The following is a 26,449-nucleotide window of genomic DNA, read 5'->3' as shown; positions in this document are numbered from 1 at the left end:
ACGGCCGCTGACTTGCGACATGAGTGTGCAGTGCCAGAAGCAAGAGATTCTTCTCAAGAAAATCAATTACGTGGCAATGTGACTGATGCTGTCTGAACTAAATCTACAAATATTGTTTTTAAAAGCATTGACAAAGATGATATTAATCGCAGAATTACACTGACAGATCAGAGAGGCAATGATGTCCTTCCACGTAACGGTTCAAATGGTTCAAATGGCTCTGAGCACTATCTACATCTACATCTACATTTATACTCCTCAAGCCACCCAACGGTGTGTGGCGGAGGGCACTTTACGTGCCACTGTCATTATCTCCCTTTCCTGTTCCAGTCGCGTATGGTTCGCGGGAAGAACGACTGTCTGAAAGCCTCTGTGCGCGCTCTAATCTCTCTAATTTTACATTCGTGATCTCCTCGGGAGGTATAAGTAGGGGGAAGCAATATATTCGATACTTCATCCAGAAACGCACCCTCTCGAAACCTGGCGAGCAAGTTACACCGCGATGCAGAGCGCCTCTCTTGCAGAGTCTGCCACTTGAGTTTGTTAAACATCTCCGTAACGCTATCACGGTTACCAAATAACCCTGTGACGAAACGCGCCGCTCTTCTTTGGATCTTCTCTATCTCCTCAGTCAACCCGATCTGGTACGGATCCCACACTGATGAGCAATACTCAAGTATAGGCCGAACGAGTGTTTTGTAAGCCACCTCCTTTGTTGATGGACTACATTTTCTAAGGACTCTCCCAATAAATCTCAACCTGGTACCCGCCTTACCAACAATTAATTTTATATGATCATTCCACTTCAAATCGTTCCGCACGCATACTCCCAGATATTTTACAGAAGTAACTGCTACCAGTGTTTGTTCCGCTATCATATAATCATACAATAAAGGATCCTTCTTTCTATGTATTCGCATTACATTACATTTGTCTATATTAAGGGTCAGTTGCCACTCCCTGCACCAAGTACCTATCCGCTGCAGATCTTCCTGCATTTCGCTACAATTTTCTAAAGCTGCAACTTCTCTGTATACTACAGCATCATCCGCGAAAAGCCGCATGGAACTTCCGACACTATCTACTAGGTCATTTATATTTATTGTGAAAAGCAATGGTCCCATAACACTCCCCTGTGGCACGCCAGAGGTTACTTTAATATCTGTAGACGTCTCTCCGTTGATAACAACATGCTGTGTTCTGTTTGCTAAAAACTCTTCAATCCAGCCACACAGCTGGTCTGATATTCCGTAGGCTCTTACTTTGTTTATCAGGCGACAGTGCGGAACTGTATCGAACGCCTTCCGGAAGTCAAGAAAAATAGCATCTACCTGGGAGCCCGTATCTAATATTTTCTGGGTCTCATGAACAAATAAAGCGAGTTGGGTTTCACACGATCGCTGTTTCCGGAATCCATGTTGATTCCTACATAGTAGATTCTGAGTTTCCAAAAACGACATGATATTCGAGCAAAAGACATGTTCTAAAATTCTACAACAGATCGACGTCAGAGATATAGGTCTATAGTTTTGCGCATCTGCTCGACGACCCTTCTTGAAGACTGGGACTACCTGTGCTCTTTTCCAATCATTTGGAACCTTCTGTTCCTCTAGAGACTTGCGGTACACGGCTGTTAGAAGGGGGGCAAGTTCTTTCGCGTACTCTGTGTAGAATCGAATTGGTATCCCGTCAGGTCCAGTGGACTTTCCTCTGTTGAGTGATTCCAGTTGCTTTTCTATTCCTTGGACACTTATTTCGATGTCAGCCATTTTTTCGTTGGTGCGAGGATTTAGAGAAGGAACTGCAGTGCGGTCTTCCTCTGTGAAACAGCTTTGGAAAAAGGTGTTTAGTATTTCAGCTTTACGCTTGTCATCCTCTGTTTCAATGCCATCATCATCCCGGAGTGTCTGGACATGATGTTTCGAGCCACTTACTGATTTAACGTAAGACCAGAACTTCCTAGGATTTTCTGTCAAGTCGGTACCTAGCATTTTACTTTCGAATTCACTGAACGCTTCACGCATAGCCCTCCTTACGCTAACTTTGACATCGTTTAGCTTCTGTTTGTCTGAGAGGTTTTGGCTGCGTTTAAATTTGGAGTGAAGCTCTCTTTGCTTTCGCAGTAGTTTCCTAACTTTGTTGTTGTACCACGGTGGGTTTTTCCCGTCCCTCACAGTTTTACTCGGCACGTACCTGTCTAAAACGCATTTTACGATTGCGTTGAACTTTTTCCATAAACACTCAACATTGTCAGTGTCGGAACAGAAATTTTCGTTTTGATCTATTAGGTAGTCTGAAATCTGCCTTCTATTACTCTTGCTAAACAGATAAACCTTCCTCCCTTTTTTTATATTCCTATTAACTTCCATATTCAGGGATGCTGCAACGGCCTTATGATCACTGATTCCCTGTTCTGCACTTACAGAGTCCAAAAGTTCGGGTCTGTTTGTTATCAGTAGGTCCAAGATGCTATCTCCACGAGTCGGTTCTCTGTTTAATTGCTCGAGGTAATTTTCGGATAGTGCACTCAGTATAATGTCACTCGATGCTCTGTCCCTACCACCCGTCCTAAATATCTGAGTGTCCCAGTCTATATCTGGTAAATTGAAATCTCCACCTAAGACCATAACATGCTGAGAAAATTTATGTGAAATGTATTCCACATTTTCTCTCAGTTGTTCTGCCACTAATGCTGCTGAGTCGGGGGGTCGGTAAAAGGAGCCAATTATTAACCTAGCTCGGTTGTTGAGTGTAACCTCCACCCATAATAATTCACAGGAACTATCCACTTCTACTTCACTACAGGATAAACTACTACTAACAGCAACGAACACTCCACCACCGGTTGCATGCAATCTATCCTTTCTAAACACCGTCTGTGCCTTTGTAAAAATTTCGGCAGAATTTATCTCTTGCTTCAGCCAGCTTTCTGTACCTATAACGATTTCAGCTTCGGTGCTTTCTATCAGCGCTTGAAGTTCCGGTACTTTACCAACGCAGCTTCGACAGTTTACAATTACAATACCGATTGCTGCTTGGTCCCCGCATGTCCTGACTTTGCCCCGCACCCGTTGAGGCTGTTGCCCTTTCTGCACTTGCCCGAGGCCATCTAACCTAAAAAACCGCCCAGCCCACGTCACACAACCCCTGCTACCCGTGTAGCCGCTTGTTGCGTGTAGTGGACTCCTGACCTATCCAGCGGAACCCGAAACCCCACCACCCTATGGCGCAAGTCGAGGAATCTGCAGCCCACATGGTCGCAGAACCGTCTCAGCCTCTGATTCAGACCCTCCACTCGGCTCTGTACCAAAGGTCCGCAGTCAGTCCTGTCGACGATGCTGCAGATGGTGAGCTCTGCTTTCATCCCGCTAGCGAGACTGGCAGTCTTCACCAAATCAGATAGCCGCCGGAAGCCAGAGAGGATTTCCTCCGATCCATAGCGACACACATCATTAGTGCCGACGTGAGCGACCACCTGCAGATGGGTGCACCCTGTACCCTTCATGGCATCCGGAAGGACCCTTTCCACATCTGGAATGACTCCCCCCGGTATGCACACGGAGTGCACTTTGGTTTTCTTCCCCTCCCTTGCTGCCATATCCCTAAGGGGCCCCATTACGCGCCTGACGTTGGAGCTCCCAACTACCAGTAAGCCCACCCTCTGCGACTGCCCGGATCTTGCAGACTGAGGGGCAACCTCTGGAACAGGACAAGCAGCCATGTCAGGCCGAAGATCAGTATCAGCCTGAGACAGAGCCTGAAACCGGTTCGTCAGACAAACTGGAGAGGCCTTCCGTTCAGCCCTCCGGAATGTCTTTCGCCCCCTGCCACACCTTGAGACGACCTCCCACTCTACCACAGGTGAGGGATCAGCCTCAATGCGGGCAGTATCCCGGGCAACCACAGTCGTAGTCCGATCGGGGGATGCGTGAGACGAGCTGGCCGTCCCCGACAAACCCCCATCCGGTCCCCCACAGTGATGCCCATTGGCAACAGCCTCAAGCTGTGTGACCGAAGCCAACACTGCCTGAAGCTGGGAGCGAAGGGATGCCAACTCAGCTTGCATCCGAACACAGTAGTTGCAGTCCCTATCCATGCTAAAAACTGTTGTGCAAAGAACGTCTGAACTAATCTACAGAGAGCGCAAACAAAACGACACAAAATTGAAACGGTTATTAAAATACAAGATTGCCTAGTAAATGCAGTAATGCTGCCACTTGTGCACTGCTGACACAGTGCTCGGCGGCGGAAGGAGACTACGCGATTTAACACTATTCGAGTACTAAAACGCGATGCTACAACTCTCAAATACGCCCGAAATTTATGAATTAAACAATGCAAGTACCAAAAACACGCAAAGAAATTAAGAATTAAACTATGTAACAAATGAGTGAGCTAGGAGTATACGACTTGCTGCTGCAGCTGCTTATCCAATGGCGGCAGGGAGCACTATGGGACTTAACATCTGAGGTCATCAGTCCCCTAGAACTTAGAACAACTTAAACCTAACTAACCTAAGGACATCACACACATCCATGCCCGAAGCAGGATTCAAACCTGCGACCATAGCGGTCGCGCGGTTCCAGACTGAAGCGCCTAGAACCGCTCGGCCACTCCGGCCGGCCCACGTAGCGGTCAAACCAAGAGTACTCGATTAATGTATTAGGTCATTTCTCGGACCACAGAGTGACTGATACCCTCGATAGACTACCAGTTGACCATTTCCTCAACAAAAATGTAATCAGACGATATATGTCAAGCACTGATCTGAAACATGCGAGAAGTATGGCACAAATTCCCTGCTACTGATACTGAAGTAGGTTTATTGAGGCTCCATTATACGCAAAACATTGGATAGTCCTGTCGGTAAAGCCATTTGAACTAATGTTCCACCTGTAATTACCCCGCTGACGATGAAACTCTGTACCTCAAATTTGCTGCACTTCGGTGTTCCTCCTTTTTGTTTCTCATCTCTTGACCGTGAGCCACTGAGAGAGAGGAGGTTATGGTTGACGATGGCGTATAGAGGCGGAGCACTGTCTCAGGCTGGAGAAGAACAGCGAGCGAATTTGAGCACATCTTTTTCTAAGGAACCATCCCGGATTTGTCTTTAGCAAATTATGGCGTATCTTTTTCTAAAAAAACCATCCCAGCATTTTTCTTAAGTGATTTAGCTAAACCACGATAAATCTAGACCTGGAAGATCTGAAGAGAATTTTAACCACCGTCTTCCAGAATTTGACCACAATGACACATTACTGAGACACCTCTCTTGATCCACTGAAGTTTCCTAAATACTGTTTAACTAATTAGCAGACGGAGTCATTAATTTGCCCTATCACAGCTGATAATTATTTTATCCCACTGCTAGTTATTATCAAATGACCGTCTTCAGGTGCCAGGCGTTAAGTCGCATTATATTGGGTTCACAGAAATTGGGACTTAGGATTGACATTCTGTCGCGCTGACAACTCAGCTACCGGGAGCGTACCAAAATCAGGTGAAAAGGTGGGTGAGGAATGACTTCCCAAACCAACTTCAGTATAGCGTCTTTTTGTCAGTCTAGCAGAAAGCGATAGGGTGTTATTGTGGAATAGCTTCACTTCACGCACTCTTTCTGGTCGTTCAGTTTGAACTGCATCTGCAAGAAGTCTCTGTTGCTGACAATAAATGTCAGCAATGATGCTTACACCTCGGGCAATTCGTAGTACACCACACTGTCACTGTTCCACCAGAAGCATAACATTATCTTCTTTGGATGCACGCAGGTCTTCGTACTGGGAGCTGAAGCTTTGCTTGGACCAACCATTCCTTTCTTTTCCTTGTGTTAGCATAAAGACACCATTTTTCGTCACCAGTAACGACAAAGAATAGGAATGACGGGTGGTGTTGACGAGCCAATTTATGACGAGCAAACAGAGATGGCCATCTGCTGATTTTTGTGATTTCCACATTCTCCATTGAATGCAGATGTCGCAGTATGTTGGCATCACCACAGTTCATCACATTTGCCAGTTCTCTAGCACACTGAAGTGGATCATTGTAGATTAACGCGTTTAAACGATCTTCATCAAACCACGGAGCTCTTACAGAACGTGAAGACTCGCTAATGTTAAAATGATCCTCCTTAAAACGAGAAAATCACTTTCTTACCCTGCTGTGTCCAATGGCATTATCCCCGTATATAGCGCAAATGTTTCTGGATGCCCCTGCCAATCTCATCTCTCTACTGAGCTCATATAGAAGAAATCGTCGGAAATGTACCTCTTTCTTCACATGGCACTCCATTTTCTGGCCATTCTCGGCTCCACTGTTTCCAAGTAACAAAATGACAATACGTAAAATGAAGTAGCAACCATGAACTACGAATAAAAAAGGACAACTGATAAATAAAGCGATAGCAACTGGAATAAATACCGAATGATGAGCCTGTTACTTTAATCAGTAGCGGAGGGAAACAATCGGCTGCTGTAGCGAGCAAGTATCACTTCATTTTTAGTTACTCAGCGATTGTGGGAATGTTATTCATAAGACCTTCGTGAAGGGAATCGAACAGTCGAGATGAGTAAGACAGGAAAGTCGTTTTGATTCTCTGACAGCTTGGCGGAAAGGCGGATAATCATCTCTATTAAAATTAATGATGTAGTAGCATAATTCTTATGGTTATCCTAATTCTAAACTTCAGCACAAAATTACGTTTTTAGTAAGATCTGTAGATCCAAGAATGGAATATACAGGGAGTTTCACAGCCCATGTTACACGCTTTTAGAGGTTGGAGAGTGGACATGAGAGATCTAGTTTTACATAGGAACCAGTGTCCCGCGCCAAAACGTCAAAGTTAGAGGCGCCGGTGCCTATGAATATATGTATACACAGGGCGATTCCGTGTTGGTGTTACAAACTCTCTAGGATGATGGAGAAGAGTAAATGTATCACTGAGATAAGGGACCCTGCACCGGAAAATAATACGTCGAAAGTTATAAGCGAAAACCGTTCTGATACCTCATAAAGTGTGAAACGTCCCCGTTAGATTCCTTTCATACTATTTATTTAACTTGCATTTCGTGCTGTCAGGCTCAGTTATGTGTTATTTAGTTTTGTACATCGTTTTTGTTCCCATTCAGTTGTACACAATTAGATTAAAGTAACAACTTTTCCAGTACGCATCTAATCCTATGTACATTACAATGAAATGAATACCCCTAGGTGCATAAAGGCGTTGATATAAATCAACGGGGACAGTTGAAAATGTGTGCTCCGACCGGGACTCGATCCCGGGATCTCGTGCTTACATGGTAGACGCTCTATCCAATTGAGCCACCGAGGACACAGATGATAGTGCGATTGCAGGGACTTTTCTCTTGTACGCATCCCGTGAGACTCACTTTCCCAAATTACGGTCCCGCACTATATTCATAGTGCCCCTGCCCATTATACTCATTACTCGCGGCTTTTTTGCCGATTCCCGTAAAAGTTCTAGCACTGTTTGTGCAACCGCACAGAAGATGGTCAAATGGCCAGTGAACCTTATACATATGAAGATGATATCTTCTTTCGGACATGTCCGAATAATGAGTATAATGGGCAGGGGCACTATGAATATAGTGCGGGACAATAAGCTGGGAATGTGGGTCTCACGGGAGGCGTGCCAGAGGTAAGTCCCTGCAGTCGCACTATCCTCGGTGGCTCAGATGGATAGAATGTCTGCCATGTAAGCAGGAGAACCCAGGTTCGAGTCCCGGTCGGGGCACACATTTTCAACTGTCCCCCTTGGCTTACATCAACGCCTGTATGCAGGTAGCGGTATTCATTGCATTGTAATTTCATTCTAACAAGCTGCATGGTCACCGATGATATCTGTTCTCTCTCTTCATATACCTGTGTACATTATCTACATTTTGTGCTCCCAAATTTCCTTTCTCTCTTTATCATCTGTATGAATGAATCAGTGAGCGTGTATGTTGAATTTGTCTTTTTTATGGTAGCAGTACAGTATCTGACTGTCTGCTGTGGTAGCAACAGTTTGGCCAAAGTAGCTTTCTGTATTCATTCGACAGTAGTTAAGATGGTGGCGAAAATGATCTTTCTGGTCTCTTCCGGCTACGTGGGGGAAGTTCGTTGCAGGGTTGTAAATGTATTAATGTGTGATGGTGTGTAGCTTTTGGAACTGATGTACACGTTTGATCTGCTAGTTTATTTTCAAGTTCGTAGTCGAATTCTTACAATTTTCAGAGTATATTTTTCTGTACGTAGCAAGTTATTTGCGGTCCTCACTTTGTGTAAGCAGAACACGTTGTTTAGAAAGTTCAGTACTCCTGCACAGGTTTAAAATTCCGTTGTAAGATTCCTCTTTTGACATGAACGTATGTGTGAACTTTTCTCGTGTATATGTGTTTTATTTCTTCTATTTTTCATTTCGTTACAGTTTTAAGATTGTGTAGCTTTTTTCATTCGTGGTGGTTATTTCATGGTGTGTAATCACAGTATCATCTTACATACGTTTTATTCTTAATTCTACATGATATTTTATTCGTACTTATGTCTGTACGGTTACATCTGTGCTCTTGAAGTTTTCATGAGTCTTAGTAATTTTTTTTCATTCAGGTAAGTCCACGAAATTTGCGGGTGTCTCACGCCAGCGTACCTTAGTTTGACGTTCAAGGTTATGTAGATAAATTTCTTTGTAGGAAAGTCTTCCATTGTATTCTTATTCGCAGTAATTGAATCACAGCGATAGGGATGAACATTTGAGCCTTTGATTTATTCTGATGGGCAAAATTTTCATCTCTATTCTTGTATGTGTGAATCGTGTATCTTTGTGTGAACTTTTCCCATGTGCGCCTAAGATCTACTTTTCATTTATTACCACAGTGTACCTCAACACTCAATGTTATAATAATGTCAGTGAGTTAATTAATTAATAAAATAATAGGCAACGACAGGTCATAGTTTAACATTACTTTGTGAATTTTTAATATGATGTTTTATTTTAATAAACTATTTTAAACTGTGATGACTGTTTCTCAAACAAACCTCTCCCCTTTTGTAAAAGTTTCTTTTAATACAGCCCACCTGGCGTTTCTGAAGCGCAAAAGGCAGGCCTTGTATTTTTAGACTATTGTCTGATTATCTTATGCCTTTTGTTGCTTGCTCTGAATTATTTGATTTAATGTTTTACTTACATTGTTCCCCTATGCTCATTCCATATATTCAATTGGGTCTTTTTACTAATACTAACACGTTGGTTATCCTTACCAATTCAGTGATTAATTCCGTTCTTATATTAAAATTTCCCTATTTTAACTAAATTGGGTGGCGACAGAGAAAAATTTTGTGGCACACGAAACTTACAGTAGTCTGCAGAGTTTCAGATTGGTTAATTTCCCCAAGTATCTGTTTGAAAATCGCTTTCCAATTAACTATTCACCAATTAAGAACCATTTAAGTGGACTGCATGTGCTGGTACAATTGGTGCTTAGATGGTAGGGTAGGTAACTTTCAGAGGTGGCAGTATGGATCAAAACTAGGAAAAAGTGTCCAGTAAACATCGGCTCCAAAACGCATACCTGAGTATGCTGTGAGCACTTGTGAAACATCTCCTAATTGAAAGTGCTCACAGCTCTTAAGGTATGCGTTTTATAGCCCATGTTTACATACGACATTTCTTCTATTTCTGGTCCATACTAGAACCTCTAAAAGTTGCCTATCCTATAGTCCTAGCAACAACAGTACCAGTACATGTATCCCACTGTCAGAGGTATCAGAACGGCTTTCGCTTACAATTTTCGAGTTGTTCGTTACAGGTACAGAGTCCCTTTCCTCGATTTGATATATTTACCCTTCCCATCATCCTAGAAAGCTTGTATCATTATCACGGAATCACCCTGTGTATATGTGGCGTTTACAGGCGCCAGCGCCTGTTACTTTGACGATCTGTAACGTCGTTGGATGAAGTTTTTGGATAAGGGTTCCTGCGTAGAACTTTGTCTACCGTGTCCCCTCTACAACATCGAAAAGTGTGTAACATGAATTACCCCTATTTCTCTATGACTTATAGAAAAATAAACGACGCTCTTGGTTGCTGTTAAACTTATTACGTAACCTGAGGTTCATGAAGCATTTCTCACTTCTATCAAAACGTCACGAAACAGAAGACACATATGGTGGATTGCGCGGAAGCTTTGAGTTTGCCGGTATACGTGATGGACTGTTCGCTTTTCAGTGTGACAGAACTGGATCTACGTAGTTGGCGTGCACAAAAACACTGGAGCACGGAGGGATATACCTGTGATTGACAGAGCAGCTTATGATTTTAAGCCTCTGGCGGTTCGGTCTTTTTATTCCGCATCGTAAAATCAGTGTGCCGCATCTCCCTGCGGACGTCAAGCTGAACGTCGGCTCTTTTGTGAAGCACTGAGTGGATTCTGTCATGTTATAATACCGTTCCTCTGTGACTGGGAACACGCTCCAAACAGGCAGTAACGAATGAACTCACATCCAACTGTAGAAATGTTAGCGAACTTGAAAACTGCGTGTCATGATACTAAGAAATACTGTTAATGGCTTTAACATGTTGTTTTAGGATAAGCTGACATGGTACTATACTTAAAATCCCCATTGGCTTTATACCGAGACGGATAGCGCAGTGGTTAGTACACTGGATTCACTTTCCGTCAAATCCCCCTCCGATCATCCACAGTTATAGTTCTCAGTTAAGGCGAATCGTGGGACAGTTTTTGAAGGGGGAAAGCTCTTTGCCTAAAACAAGCTTGTGCTCCGTCTCAAATGGACTCGTCGTCGAACTGGAGTTCAAATCCAAACTGTCCTCCCGTACTTCGCGATCACAGCTTTAAACACTCCCGACTGGAAAACCCGAAATACGCAATTAAACTTTCCTTGCAACTATAAAACCTTTCATATTTTGGCATATTTAAGGAGCGTATAGCAATGACGTTTACAAGCCTTTATTAATTCAGGATTGATACGGGTTTCAAAAAACCTAAAGAGAAAGTATGAGCCCATTTGCATTTTACGATACTGAAAATTTCTTTTTGTTGAGTGTTCACATTATTATAAGAGCATCAGGTGCATTGTAAAAATGCGAATAATCCTTAAAACACAAGTAACCTGTAATATTAGAAATATAGGCAAGTAACAGAAACCAAAATCGAAGTGTCCGATATCATTAAGGTCAAATGATGCACACAGAAAACTGTTTTGAGATATTAAACCAAATGTCGGTAAGTAACATTACAGACTGAGCAGTGCGAGCGACTCTCGCTTATGTGAACTGCATGTGAACCCTAACGCAATGCAGCCTGCTGTTTCGACTGTCGCAGCGCTAGCTCGAGAAGCCATAAACAACCGAGCGCAATTCGTCCACAGCAGATTTACCACTGGATTCAGATAGTGACTGTTGTTCAAAGATGAAGCTTTAATAGTCATAGGAACTTACAGATGATCCTGAGGAAAAGCAGAAAGACTTGGATAAATTTCCACTAGATCTAATGAATGGCAGCTCTATTTAAATGGGCTTTAATGCGAGATAATACCTACAGCAAAGAGAAAAACCTATTTGTATCTGATTACAGTATTTGTGGTGAATATCTTGAGCAACTAACATGGTATATTCGTTTGAGGATGTCGCTGCAGCGTATATGCAACGTATCTCGACTCCAAGCTGAATATACCGGGTGATCAAAAAGTCAGTTCAAATGCCTCTGAGCACTATGGGACTCAACTGCTGAGGTCATTAGTCCCCTAGAACTTAGAACTAGTTAAACCTAACTAACCTAAGGACATCACAAACATCCATGCCCGAGGCAGGATTCGAACCTGCGACCGTAGCGGTCTTGCGGTTCCAGACTGCAGCGCCTTTAACCGCACGGCCACTTCAGCCGGCCTCAAAAAGTCAGTATAAATCTGAATACTGAATAAATCACGGAATAATGTAGATAGAGGGGTACAAATTGACACACATGCTTGGAATGACATGGGGTTTTATTAGAAACAAAAAAATACAAAAGTTCAAAAAATGTCCGACCGATGGTGCTCCATTTGATCAAAATACCAATAATTAGCATAGAAAAGTAAGACAAAGCAAAGATGATGTTCTTTACAGGAAATGCTCAATATGTCCACCATCATTCCTCAACAATAGCTGTAGTCGAGGAATAATGTCGTGAACAGCACTGTAAAGCATGTCCGGAGTTATGGTGAGGCATTGGCGTCGGATGTTGTCTTTCAGCATCCCTAGAGATGTCGGTCGATCACGATACACTTGCGACTTCAGGTGACCCCAAAGCCAATAATCGCACGGACTGAGGTCTGGGGACCTGGGAGGCCAAGCATGACGAAAGTGGCGGCTGAGCACACGATCATCACCAAACGACGCGTGCAAGAGATCCTTCACGCGCCATCTGTCGGACAATTTGTGAACTTTGTTTTTTTTTTCAGTTCTAATAAGACCCCATGTCATTCCAAGCATGTGTGACAATTTTTACCTCTCTATCTACATTATTCCGTGGTTTATTAAGTTTTCAAATTTATACTGACTTTTTGATCATCCTGTATAAGCATCGACATGTTGCACTCCTGTTTCCGACGTGAGTGAGCTAAATACAGAAACTATGGCGACGTCATTACCAAATACATCCTAACAGGAACAACGTGTTGTTCTGTTCTTGGCTGCAGAAGGGCAGCCGGCTGTAGTGGCCGAGCGGTTCTAGGCACTACAGTCTGCAACCGCGTGACCGCTACGGTCGCAGGCTCGAATCCTGCCTCGGGCATGGATGTGTGTGATGTCCTTAGGTTAGTTAGGTTTAAGTAGTTCTAAGTTCTAGGGGACTGATGACCTCATAAGTTAAGTCCCATAGTGCTCAGAATCATCTGAACCATCTGCAGAAGGACAAACACCGATAGAAATCGACGGGCAAATGAAGAATGAGTATCGGGCAGCACGTCTGTCGGAAACCAGGGACAGTGCGACGAGGTGTGCTGCTGCTTCATGATAATGCACATCCTCATAGTGCAAATGACGTAACGTAGAAGTTACGGTAACTCAAGTTGCAGACACTTTAACACACATCCTACAGTGCTGATATCTTCCCATGCTACCATCTCGCTTTTGATCCCTTAAAAAAACATTTGAAGGTACGACAACAGACATTGAACAAATTTAGAGACTCATTGAAGGATGGCAACTGATCTGTGTAGCTCAGTAGTCACCATAATTATGAAGCCTGTGAGCTACCATACCATTTTTATATCCTACCGTAAACTGCCAAACAAAATACGACAGAAATAAGAACATTTCTCTAAAAAAATTACATTTCTAGTCAATATCAAACGAATTTTAACAGAAAAAAGAAACTGTCGTTGAACTGCACCTAATTAAGGAACTGAAGTGCAGTTAGTAATAATTTATAAATGTAAAACTAAATTTTTATGAAACTCATTAAGTTTAATGAGAAGGACAGCACTCTCTTTAGCCGCCAATGAGCTTTCAGTGTTAGAGTAGGTAGTGACTGGCTCTCGAATACGGTTGTCCAAATGTTCACCAGTGGTCCATTTCTGTACTTGTTTTTTTTATAAATTTCGAATAGGAAAAGAAACCTGTCATAGATATGTAGAGATGAACATCGCCTTCCCTTTGAGACAGATCTAGACCAAAATTTCGTATTTTTCTTTCGAAACAAGAGGCTACATATTTTCAGACTTTCAAGAAAGCGATTTTAAAGACTGGACTGACTTCTCCAATCTGGAAAAATTTCAACGATTCGTTTGCAGTTGTGAGGAGGCGTTGAAGAGTCTTGCTTGTCATTGGTTTGTTCCACACAGGCCAAGCGTTTGTATTTGTCTTGCATGAGAGTCGTTTCCACAGTTCCAACTTACTTGATAATGAAGCGAAATCAGAAACTTTTCCGCCAGTATCTTTATCTTTACCTTGAAGTTGCAAGTTAAGGATAAGTTTCCAGTGATGTCTGCTAGTAAAGCAAAATATTGTATCTAACCGAACCTCCTAGTTCACAGAAGGAATTCCCCAGTTCTTTCGAAAATTCTAAGGCAGGATGTGACTCTTCAAAACGCTTTTAAACTCTGCCTCTGGTGAGGCAGTTCATCAGTCAGTGCCCTGAACAAACGTCTCTTAATGGCATGTGCTCTAACTATGTTCATTCTTTTATCTCTCTTCTCTTTTCGTTGCTCATACACAAAAACACTCCACCAGTGACTGCTGCTGCATTAGACAAAGGTAATACAGAAATGTCGGAATACTGTTGTTTTTACAACATAAGGCTATGAATCTCTTCTCTCCGCCTACTGTCACAGTAGCTCCATCAGTTGTTAAGCCCATCAACTTCTTTACAGGAATATTTTCAGAGTTGATAAGATCGTCAACTGCCAGAAACGTTTCCTGTCCTGCAGCGCGTCGTGTTAGTGATACAATTCTTCCCAGCTCCTTTTTTACCTCGAAATTATCGAAAGCCATTCTTGCAAAAATGGTCAACTAAGCTGTATCATCTGTATCAGTCGATTTGTGAAGTCGTAGGGAGAAATAGTTGTAGCTACCAATATTCAGTTCTATATTCTGAAGTAACGTCAAAACTCGCAACCTCAACCCTCCGCATTACCGTACCTGCGGAAAGCTGTAAAAGTTTAAATTGTCGACCATAAACTTTGAAATGTATCTGCCCGCCTTTTCCATTGGGAAATCCTTCTCTATCACTGATCGAACAGTTCTGTAGAGTCGTTCCTAGCTTTGAACGATGTTCTGACGTCGAGCTAAACTTTATAGATGAAGCTGCGCGATCCGTTTCAGCTGTGTGGACAGGGCAGTCTTTCAACGTTGGAATGTGGTTGCATTGCGTGGTGCAGACATTCACAGCATACAGTCCTCTTCTGTACAATTACTGTTCTGTAAGAGCCGAAGTGTCACCATGTGTAAAAGCTGTTTACTCGAAACCTGTTGATCTGCTTGTTTGAACTAATTCACTCGATCATATTTCGTCTTTTGACGTCGACTACGCATATTAGCAAATGATGTCGCGGTATACATTATGTTTGACGAATCTGTGTCGAATCAGTATGGCGCAACACTAACGTTTCTGATCACTGAAGATAGGGCATTGCAGATCCCACATTAAATCATCGCTCTAGAATTTAACACTTCTTTCAATCTGTTTTACGTATGACCCATGTTTAGATTGACTTTGTTCATATTTTGGTTATTGCTGTTTTCAAAAAAATACCCGCAATTACAACCACATGACATACATTCTTTCTTCCATCGACAGCTACCTGTTCAATATTCATGAATGAAACACAAAAAGGAAGAAATGATGGTTGTACCAGGGACGCCATCCGCGACGAACCATAAGATAGCTTCGAGATAACAGATATAGACATTCGTGACAATTAATCATTAATCAGCCTACATTTTATAGTTATTTACATACATTTACAAAACATTAAGATCTGTTTTCCTGCACACATGACACCGTAGGCTACTGCCACACCAGTTTATTCTGCATTATGTTGCTCTCCCAAAGGAGAGTTTATCTAATTACATTCCTGTTTTCTATTAACCTTCATTTTAATTCGGAATTTTCCGAATTTTCATACTTTGAAATTTAGACCCTACCTGTTCTACTCACGTTTTTCATTGTGGGGTCCCTTGCTATTTGCATAGTGGTTTCCATCTTTGTGGCACTTTTACTACCTTACTACCGTTCCTTCGATGGACGTTTTATTTTTATTTGACTCAGAACGTCGGGTTGTCCATTTAACCTCCGTCAGGATTTTATATGAATTGATTGTGAGTTTTCTTAGCCGTTATTTACTACATCCTTTTTTTAACTTGCGGTGTAGAGAATACTGTTCATTCCCCTCCACCCCCCCCCCCCCCCATTATTTTTCTACTCAGATGTATACCCCAGGATGGAGCATAAGCTGCGAAACCAGTCGTTTCCATAAAGGATAATTTCGGTTCTCCATTTATCAAGATTGTTTACTGAAAACCACGAAAACATAAGTGTGTTGCCAAATGAATACGAACCCCGGTCTTAAGAACATGATACTAATGTCACACAAACAGTGCACAGTCTTGTTTGGTGACGGACTGAGGGAAGGGGGTGGGGGGGGCTTCTGTTATCTGTCATACAAGGATAGTAAATGAAATAAGTTATGTTTTAATATCTATCAATATGTGGCATCCAAACACGGTGTCAGTAACGGACACAGGAGCAACACTGAAAGCAATCATTGGAATCCCCGTTGTTGCGGACCGAGTATAAAACATGAAATTAGCATGAAATCGCTAAGCCCATAACAGTATTTTACTTAGTGGTTGAGAGACCGTGGTTTTCAACAACGTGTAAGGTTTGTACGAAATATAGAATGATGAAGTTTCTGCAATCAACTAGATTTCAGTGAAGATTAATTGCGGGCATTGCTAAAAGGAAAAGAAAACTCATCGGAAGATTCACTCTGAATAATGCTCAACTACTAGCCTAGTCACAGTTTCTGTAAATCAGTCAAAATGAAGAGCTAGTTGGATTCATGCAACCGTAACGGTGAGGAACCGATAATGTTCTAAATGTAGGAGTACAAAACTGCTCATGAAGCTTGAAGAGTCTTCATTTACTGTGATCTTGAAGTTAGTTTGTGGGGGGGATCAACATTGTGGTCATCAGCGCCCGTACAAGTTCCCAATCTTTCCATGAACAGTCTCAGCACTTCCCGAATAATAATGAGATGAGGACAACACAAACACCCAGTCCCTGGGCGGAGAAAATCCCCAACCCGGCCGGGAATCGAAACCGGGCCCCGTGCTCCAGAGGTAGCAAAGCTAGTCACTAGACCACGAGCTGCAGATATTCATTTACTCTGAATCCCATCACTTCAAGACTACTTTTTTAGTAAAAAAACGGTTTGAAGGTTCTTACATATTAACAGTGAAATAAATAAACAGCGGTAACTAACCGATGTGTGCACTACGCTAAGAAAAGTGAGGTTCAACTCACATACAAAGGGAACACAAGTGCCATCATCCGATTTCCCAGAAACTTGACTCAGTGGAAGAGGAGTCATGCGAACACATGTCTCGCCTTATGGTTCAAATGGCTCTTGGCACTATGGGACTTAACATCTGAAGTCATTAGTCCCCTAGAACTTAGAACTACTTAAACCTAACTAACCTAAGGACATCACACACAATCACGCCCGAGGCAGGATTCGAACCTGCGACCATAGGGGTCGCGCGGTTCCAGACTGAAGGGCCTAGAACTGTTCGGCCACACCGGCAGGCTGTCTAGCCTTATCCGTAGATACTCGGCTGTTTTCTGCGAAAACGACTGTCAAAATTTTCGACGTACTATATGTGCCGCGACGGTAACCACTGAGCCACCATTTCGTCCGACATCGCGCGATTAAACGCACATACAGTACCTGGAAAACGTCTCGAAAATTTGACCGTCGTTTTTTCCAAAACCGGTCAAGTATCCACGAATAAGCAGAGACACATGTTCGATTATTTTGACCCCTCTTCCACTGAGCGAAGTTTCTGGGTTCAAATGGCTCTGAGCTCTATGGGACTCAAGATCTGAGTTCCTCAGTCCCCTAGAACCAAGAACTACTTAAACCTAACTAACCCAAGGACATCACACACATCCATGCCCGAGGCAGGATTCGAACCTGCGACCGTATCGGTCGCGCGGTTTCAGACTGAAGCGCCTAGAACCACTCGGCCACCGCGGCCGGTAAGTTTCTGCGATACCGGGTTATGGCACTTGCCGATTCTCCTCGTTAGGAACGAGTGGAGAGAGAATGTCGACTTACCTGCGGGTAGTCGCCATCCTTGGTCTGGTAATCGAAGACGTAGAAGAAGGCCTTGTTCTGGCCCGCCTGGCCGGGCGAGGCGACGCTGCGGTAGCTGATGAGGTCTCCCGCCTGCACGAGCGGCGCCACGAACTGCGCGTCGCTCAGCGCCGCGACGGTGGCGTCGCGCGTGTTGATGGGGTGCTGCACGGTGCGCTCCCAGTCGGTGTACTCGTTCACCACCGTCACCAGGATCTCAGACAGGTGGTACGTGTACGCGTTGCGCACGTACGTCCGCAGGATCTTGTCGCGGCGCTCGCCCTCGAAGCCCGCCGTCACGTCGGCGGCGGAGAACCTCCACAGCGCCTCGCTCGTCACCACGCCGAACAGCACGTCGTACCTGCGTGGCAGCGGTGTTCAGGCGTTCAATGCTCTGGCGTAGTCCTAGAGACCGACTACCAAGCACACTTGACCCCAATTCCGATCAGGATGTGGACGGAACCTAGACCTATCACGAAAATGCTAGAGGTCAATCGCACACTGCATTGTCAGTCACATTCTCTGCATCACATTAGATATCGTCAGAGACCTCAACTGAATCATCATCCAATGCTAAGAGTGCTATCAGAAGAATTAGTGAAGTTCGTGTATTTTTACGCAAACCAGCGTTCGTCCGTGCACTTTGTGGCCTGCAAGCATCTGACAAAACACTGAAGAGCCTCAGCAACCCAATTTGAATGTCTGGGAATTGTGAAAGGTACGGTGGAGAACTTAACACGGCGCCTCGTCCGTCACTACGCTGAAAATCACATCTAACCTGTGTGGATGTGGCTACAGCCGTTTAATGCCCTTTTCTTAGCTCTACACAACGCCAACTATGTACACTCCCCGATCTGTCCAATCTGGATCTGTGTCAATCCTAGACCTGCCACGTCGTATCACATGGAATGACCTTAATAGGCTCAGCCGAAGGCAACGCCATTGCCAGACGTAGGCTCTCATTGTTAGGCTACAGGGAAAACGCAGCCCGTCAACAAAGGAGACTGCTTGCAGGTCTCCCGTGCGTCCAGTCGTAGTAATATTACACAACTATATGGGGCACATAACTGGGATTACTGAACATACACGAAGAACGGAACTAATTATTATAACTTTGTTTCCGCTACAGGCGAGTGTCATGGAAATGTTAAAAAACCTTAATTGGCAGACGCCTGAAGGCAGACGCCAATAAACCGGCGACGTACCAGTAACCAAATTTAGGGAACAAGTACATTTTTATTCCGCAGATTTCGTGGCCTTTGTGCTATATCTTCACGGGCTCGGCATGTTATTTTGTGGATTTGGCAATGGTGGTGGTAGAGGGTGGTGGCATGCCCTTCCTGTCGCCATCTCTTCCCTTAACCCGTCCCCACCATCTGCCAACCCCTAGGAACAAATCTGTATACCCCAACCGTCTGCCTCTAGTGATATCCCACATGAATACGTGCGAACGTTTTCTAAGAGTTTGCGAATCGTGTAACTGAGGAGGAACTTGAGTACCAGTCCGGTATTCACTTAGTCTAACGAGGGAAACCGCCCAAAAACCACATCCAGGCTGGCTGGCGCAACGGTCCTCGTCTGTAATCCGTCGGGCGATTTAATTAGGGGCCTTCACGCTTCCCACACGGCAATCCGGGTGAGTATTTAGGAAACAAGTATGAATTGAAGAATCTATACACATTCTACATCCTTCTACGTATCGCTCTCGTAGGGAAGGTAAAGATATGACTAAATCAATTACAGCATTCACAGAGACATTTAACTATCATTCTTTCTTGACTTCCCACGCAATTTGAACAAGAGGAGACCTTAACGCCATACAAACGAGCGCCGTTCGGAAATGACTAACAGTTGCGTTCTTTTACGAATACCGTGCAAATTACTGGCATGTCCTCTCGTACCACAATGAACTAATTCTAGTACACATGTAATCGTTAACTCCTCTCTGTCTTCGTGTTCTACAGTTCTGAGAGGGGCACGTATGATCAAAGTTGTGCAGATGCTAGATGGCAGTTCTGAACAGTGCGTATAGTGAAAAGGTAGCGCTTCTTTGTTATTACGTAGAGGAAGCTTGAAGAAGATGGAAGACGACTACCATGGACAAAGAAGGACTGCATCTTTTCTGTGGCAGAAAGGAGACGAAACAACAGATTTCAGAAACGTTTAACTGTGGTGTGTGGTCAAGTAGCTCCTGCTTAAGGGACGCATCACTGCCATCAACAGTAGAATGATAAGAAAAGTTGACATGGCTAGGGCTCACTGCTACATGAAATCCACTACGTTCACCGGATCTCGCTCCATCTTATTTCACTTTATTCGCTAATGTGAAGCACATGTAGCGGGGAAAATGTTTTGGCAACAACGAAGAACGGGTGGGTGTGTCACGCAATAGTGAAGTTGCCATTAAGATGGCAGCGGTGTACTGACGTCGGTGGGAGTATAGTGACGTATGTACAATTCCTTATGTTAATTATTAAAAGGGCTTACAAGAAAGTCCTGTAGCAAATCATTTCCGAACGCCCCTCGCATGTAACGATAGACGTCGAGTGGAAGAGGATCATCGTTCACTGCTTTCTCAGCCATATTGCCTCCATCACTAATGATGTCACAGACCTCTAATGAATAATCACTTTAGAAAACGCCAAACAGCCTCAGTAACAATATTTGGATGTCTGCAAATTGTGAAAATGTGTAGGGGGCCCTGCACAAAGCCTCGCTTATCACTACGCCAAACATGTCGTACGTGTAAGTCAGTTGAGGAATTGAGTTTAGTGTTCTGCCTCATCACGACAGACAGCAAGAATTAAGAACTAACAATTTCTCCTATCAGGATCAGGAGCGATCCGAGATATAGCTCGGCAATGTAAATAGACGATCACTCAAAACACTAACAAATACATGGAGGCGGCAAAAGTCTCATGATACACATACAGATGGTGGTAAACTATGCCATTTCCGGTCCCAAGCCCGGGGCCCCATCTCGCAAGTCATGGGGAAGGAGCAGGGGGAGGAGTAACAACCTCGTAAAAAAACCTGGGTCCATCTGGCTCCGGATGGTAGCACCCAGTTAGGGCCCCTACCTAGGGTTACAGGCGAAGCCCGGCCAACGGTCTCGAAGGCGGAAGAGAAACGTCGCTTCCCAACGGCAGAGAGAGCGGAAGAGCCACTGAAACGTATCAGGTAGCGGCGGTACTCCACTTCAGCGGCGGCTACCAAAGGCGTCTGTGTCCCCATATCAGGGGCGACCTGAACACATCTTCTGGGGCTAACAACTTCAGTCCTATAACTGGACGGACATGAGCCGTCCCACCAAAAAATTTTTTCGCTCATGGAATGGATCGCGCTATGGAATCGAGATTACCCCAGAGGGACAGTCCCCCGTTGACCAAGGTCGACGCAAGCAGGCATTCGGATTCTGGGGGACCTGCCAAAAAGTGCATAAGGGAAGATTCGGAGCTCCCAAGAACCTCAGAGAAGATTAAAACTAAAAAGACTTTCAGAATTGGAACCATAAATGTACAGACAATGATTAAGACAGGTAAACTTAAACAGGTAATAGATGACATGAAAGAGAGAAGCATTGTAATATTAGCGATGAAAGAAACAAGATACACTGACGAAGACACAGTGTCAAAGGCTTCATAATACTGAAGGGGAAACTAGGAATTAAAGTGGGAAAGGAAAGACATGCTCCTAGATGCTTTGGTACAGGGTTCAAAGTAGACAAGTGATACGACGATGGCATAACTGAAATGAAGATCAGGTCAGAAAGGATATCAACACTGACTTTTCAAGCTGGGAACAAAAAGTACAGAATAATAAATGGGCATGCACCTACAAATGACAAGAACAGGAAAGACAAGAAAGTTGCTGATAGTTTCTGGGAAGAGCTAGATGATACACTGAAAAACATACCATATAGACATGTATAGATACTAGTAGGAGATTATAAAGCACAGATTGGATGAGAGAAGCAACATAAAGGAGTAGTGGGCGAGTACCTTGCACACCAGTGGAGAAACAAAAATGGAGAAAGGCTAATTGAACTGTGTCGAGAACACAAAATGAGATTGATGACAATACACTTCAGGGCCAAACCGTCTAAGAAAAAGACATGGGCAAACCCATGCACCCAACTTGGGGAATTCCAAACTGACCACATAGCAATCACTTGGACAAATGCTAAAGAGATCATGAACACAAAGATCAGGAAGAACACAAGAATGGAATCGGATCACTATCTTACAGAAGTTACGTGCCTTTGGATTCCAAAAAGGGACAGACTACCACATACGAACAGAATAACAGAAAACTTAAAGGTAGACAGAGACAAATGAAGACACAATCGATCCAGATATGAGGAAGGAATTGAATCATTCAATGACTGGGACGACATGAAGCGAAATATGGCGAAACAGGCTGAACTATGGGGAAAGGAAGAAAGGAAACTGAAGCACTGGTGGTGGAACAAGGAATGTGAGGAAGCGGTAGAGACTCGCAGGAAAACGTGGAGAGACTGGAGCAACAAGAAGGACCCGGAAAATGGGAAGTTTTCTTAGGAGCAGGAAAGGAAGCAGCCCGAACAATAAGATGGACCAGAAGACAGAAGATGAAGCAGGAATTAGACGAGATTGAGACCAACTTCAGGAAAAACAACAGCAGACGCTTTTTCGGTATATTCAAAAAGAGTCTGATTGGATACAAGGGTAGAGAACTGTTTATAAGAGATAAGAAAAGGGAGCTGGCTGTCAGTGCGAAGGAGAACTGTCGGATTTTTGCAGAGAACTTTCACGACCTAATGAACTGTGAACCACCTGAAGAAGTGCTGGAACTGGGGACTGACACAGAAGAGAGAGAGCCACGCCCTCCAACCAGGGATGAAGTCGCACATGACATAAGCGAACTGAAGAATAATAAGGCAACTGGAGAAGATGGTATAGCAGCCGAGATGATAAAGTGGAGAGGCAACAAAACAATAGACAAGATGACCAACATAATTCACCTCGCCGGCCGCGGTGGTCTAGCGGTTCTGGCGCTGCTGTCCGGAACCGCGGGACTGCTACGGTCGCAGGTTCGAATCCTGCCTCGGGCATGGGTGTGTGTGATGTCCTTAGGTTAGTTAGGTTTAAGTAGTTCTAAGTTCTAGGGGACTTATGACCTATGATGTTGAGTCCCATAGTGTTCAGAGCCATTTGAACCAGCCATAATTCACCAGATCTGGAGAACAAAGAAGTTGCCAGAAGGATGGAAGAATGCAATTGTAGTACCAATACACAAGAAGGGGGACAAGAGAGATGCAAACAACTACAGAGGAATATCGCTACTAGAGGTCGGATACTAGGTGCTGTCAAAACTATTGCTCAAGAGAGTAGACGTACGGGTAGAAAGTATAGTTGGCGACTGCCAAGCGGGATTCAGGAAGGGAAGAGGTTGTGGAGAACAGATATTTATCCTGAAGCAACTGATAGAACATAGGGCCTTAAAAAACAAAAAGACAGTAATAACCTTCGTGGACTTCACAAAGCCATATGACTCCATCGACAGACAGATTATTGTTAGGATCCTGAAGAACAGAGGACTTGATGGAACTATACAACAACTCATAAAAGAAATTCTGACAGACACAAAAGCAAGGGTGAGATTCAGAGGTGCACTTAGAAGAATTTGAGATCAAGACTAGTGTTAAACAGGGAGATGGATTACACCGTTGATGTTCAGTATAGCACTGGACGAAGTGATCAGGCAGTGGAGAGCAATAAACGAGGAAATGGGAATACCAAAGACCCATGGGGGGGGGGGGGGAGACAAAAAGGACAACAAGGCTCAAGTGGACTGCCTAGCCTTTGCAGATGACATAGCAATAGTGAGACGGAAGAAGACGCAAAGACACAAATCGACAACTTAAGTAAGGTAGCCAGAAAGGTGGGACTGAGGATCGCCTATAACAAGACAAATACAGTAAACACCACTGCAAACTGGGAAACACCGGAAGGGACTGTGCAAATTGTGGACAAATTTAAATACCTGGGAGAATTTATAACAGGAAGGAACAGGAGCAAGGAGGGAATAATAGACAGGATAAAGATGATGATGTCAGCCTTCTACATGACGAGAGAGGTATACAATAAAAAGAATATATCCACAGAGGCAAAATAAGTCACTACAAGGCAACAGTGAGTAATGCAGTATTATATGCTGCTGAGACGATGACACTAGGAAGAAATGGGGCAGAGCAGCTAGAGAAAGAAGAAAGGAAAATACTGAGAAAAATACTGTCCCAAAAGAGGTGGAGAGAGGTGGATGCGAAGACCTAGGGAAGAATTGTACCGGAACATGAGAACAATATCTGGGGAAATCAGACTCAAAAGGGCAAGGTTTGCTGGGCAGGTAGTTAGGATGAGTATGGACAGAATGACGAAGAAAGTGTGGGAAACAACAGGGAGGACAAGGGGAAAGACAGGAACCAAGTGGATTGTGGAACTTCGGAAGGACTGGTTGGAATTGGGGATCAAGGTCGAAGGAAAGGAAAATTGGAGGAACAAATATACACCGACAAATATGCCGGAGATCAATGACAGAGGAGAGTACAGGAAACGATTAGAATGTCACCAGTGGAGCCGCCAGGAGAAACGGAAACTGAAGATCTCGGAAGAAGAGCGGGAGAGGAGAAGAGAGAGAATGAAGAGGTTCTGGGAGAAGAAGAGGAAAATGCAGTCCACGTAGGGGCTACCCGTGTTCCTACAGAGGCCGTAACGCAAGAAGAAGAAGAAGGACAGATGGCGGTAATATGGTGTCCACATGGTATAAAAGGACAGAGCGGCGGAGCTATCATTTGTACTCATCTGAGTCATGAATAAGGTTTCCGACGTGATTACAGACGTACGACGGGAATTAACAGATTTTGAATTCGGAATGGTAGTTGGAGCCAGACTCATGGAACATTCCATTTCGTAAATTGCTAGGGAATTCAATATTCTAAGAGATCCACAGCGTCAAGAATGTGCCGAGAATACCACATTTCAGGCGTTATCTCTCGCCACTGACAACGCAGTGGCTAACTGCCTTCATTCAACGACCGATAGCAGTGGCGTTTGTGTAGAGTTGTCATTGCTAACAGGCAAGCAACACTGCGTGAAATAAGCGCAGAAATCAATGCGGGACGTACAACGAACTTATCCGTTGGGGCAGTGAGGCGAAACTTGACGTCAATGGGCTTCGGCAGCAGGGTATCGCCTGCAGCGCCTCTCCTGGGCTCGTGACCACATCAGTTGGAACGCAGACAACGGAGGACAGTGGCCTGCTCTGATGAGTCCCTATTTCGTTTGGTGAAAGCTGATTGTAAGGTTCGAGCATGACGCAGAACCCACGAAGCAGTGAACCCGTGGCACTGCACTGTTCAGGCTGGTGGTGGCTCCATAACGATGTAGACTGTGTTTACATGGAATGTACTGGGTCCTCTCGTTCAACTGAACCGATCATTTACTGGAAATAGTTATGTTCGGGTACTTGGAGATTCTTTGCAGCCATTCATTAACTTTATGTTCCCAAACAACGATGGAATTTTTATGGATGACAATGCACCATGACACCGGACCACAATTGCTCGCAAGCGGTTTCAAGAACATTCTGGAAAATTTGAGTGAATAATTTGGCTACCCAGATCGCCCGACATGTATCCCACCGTATATTTATAGTACATAATAGAGGGGTCAGTTCGTCTACAAAATCCTGCACGGCAACACTTTCGCAATTCTGGAAGGCTATAGAGGCAGCAGGGCTCAGTATTTCTGTAGGTGACTTCCAACGACTTGTTGGGTCTATGCCACATCAACCTGATGCACAACGTCGGACAATAGGAAGACCGACACGACATTAGGAGGTATCCAATGACTTTCTGTACCTCAATGCATTTTATGTATCATATCAGAGACCTCAACTAAATCAGACAATGACAGGAATGTTTTCATACTTTATTTGTACAAGCAACGGTTAACCAATTTGGATAATTTTTCGCCAGATTTTTATCACATACTCAAATGTAGTAAATGATGCTCTAGTATGTTGTTGAGTTTCGAAGTGTTGCGAGCCTATTGTAAACAGTGCGAGCTACAGACGTTACGATAAAAGGCGTTAGCGGAACCGGCTTCCATGGCGTACAGCGTTTTTCGCTTCCTAATTTGCGAAGAAACAATAGTACCATATCAAAGAACTTTTTTTTGGGAGGGGGGAGGGAGTGGATGGAAAGGGAATGAACGATAACAATATTGAATGTAGACATTGCTGGCGAGGTACAATACGAAATCATGATGAGATAACTATTTATTTGTTGGTACATTTACGCGCGTACCGCAGTAGAGATAAACCGGGCAGTAGCTGGTTCGTATTATGAACAATGTATTTGCATAGCTTCCGGAGCATCAATAGAAGGGAGCTCTGTGTTATTTCTGGATTGGCCCCGGGTTGTCTACTTTTCTATTGCTTCCTTTCCTATTTGTAACACAACGTTGCAGACCGTACCATATCTACAATACCTTAACAATAATACATGTAGTCCGCATGCCACCTTTTGGTGGCCTTTAGTGCTCTGGCTTGACTA

General features: G+C 44.0%; 1 protein-coding gene across 1 annotated transcript in view; it reads right to left on the bottom strand.

The window, feature by feature from the left end:
- The window catches only part of LOC126159497 (neuroligin-3-like), a 357,313-nt gene that overhangs the window by 135,234 nt on the left and 195,630 nt on the right, over positions 1 to 26,449 (bottom strand). The window contains exon 8 of the mRNA XM_049916554.1: positions 17,836 to 18,214. Within this exon, the coding sequence (XP_049772511.1) occupies positions 17,836 to 18,214 (379 nt within the window). The remainder of the gene's footprint in view (positions 1 to 17,835; positions 18,215 to 26,449) is intronic.

The sequence above is a fragment of the Schistocerca cancellata genome, chromosome 2 (genome assembly GCF_023864275.1).
Source record: "Schistocerca cancellata isolate TAMUIC-IGC-003103 chromosome 2, iqSchCanc2.1, whole genome shotgun sequence".
In the NCBI taxonomy this organism is placed as follows: Eukaryota; Metazoa; Arthropoda; class Insecta; order Orthoptera; family Acrididae; genus Schistocerca; species Schistocerca cancellata.
The sequence above is the reverse complement of the archived record's forward strand: the minus strand, read 5'-3'. Positions and strand labels throughout refer to the sequence as shown.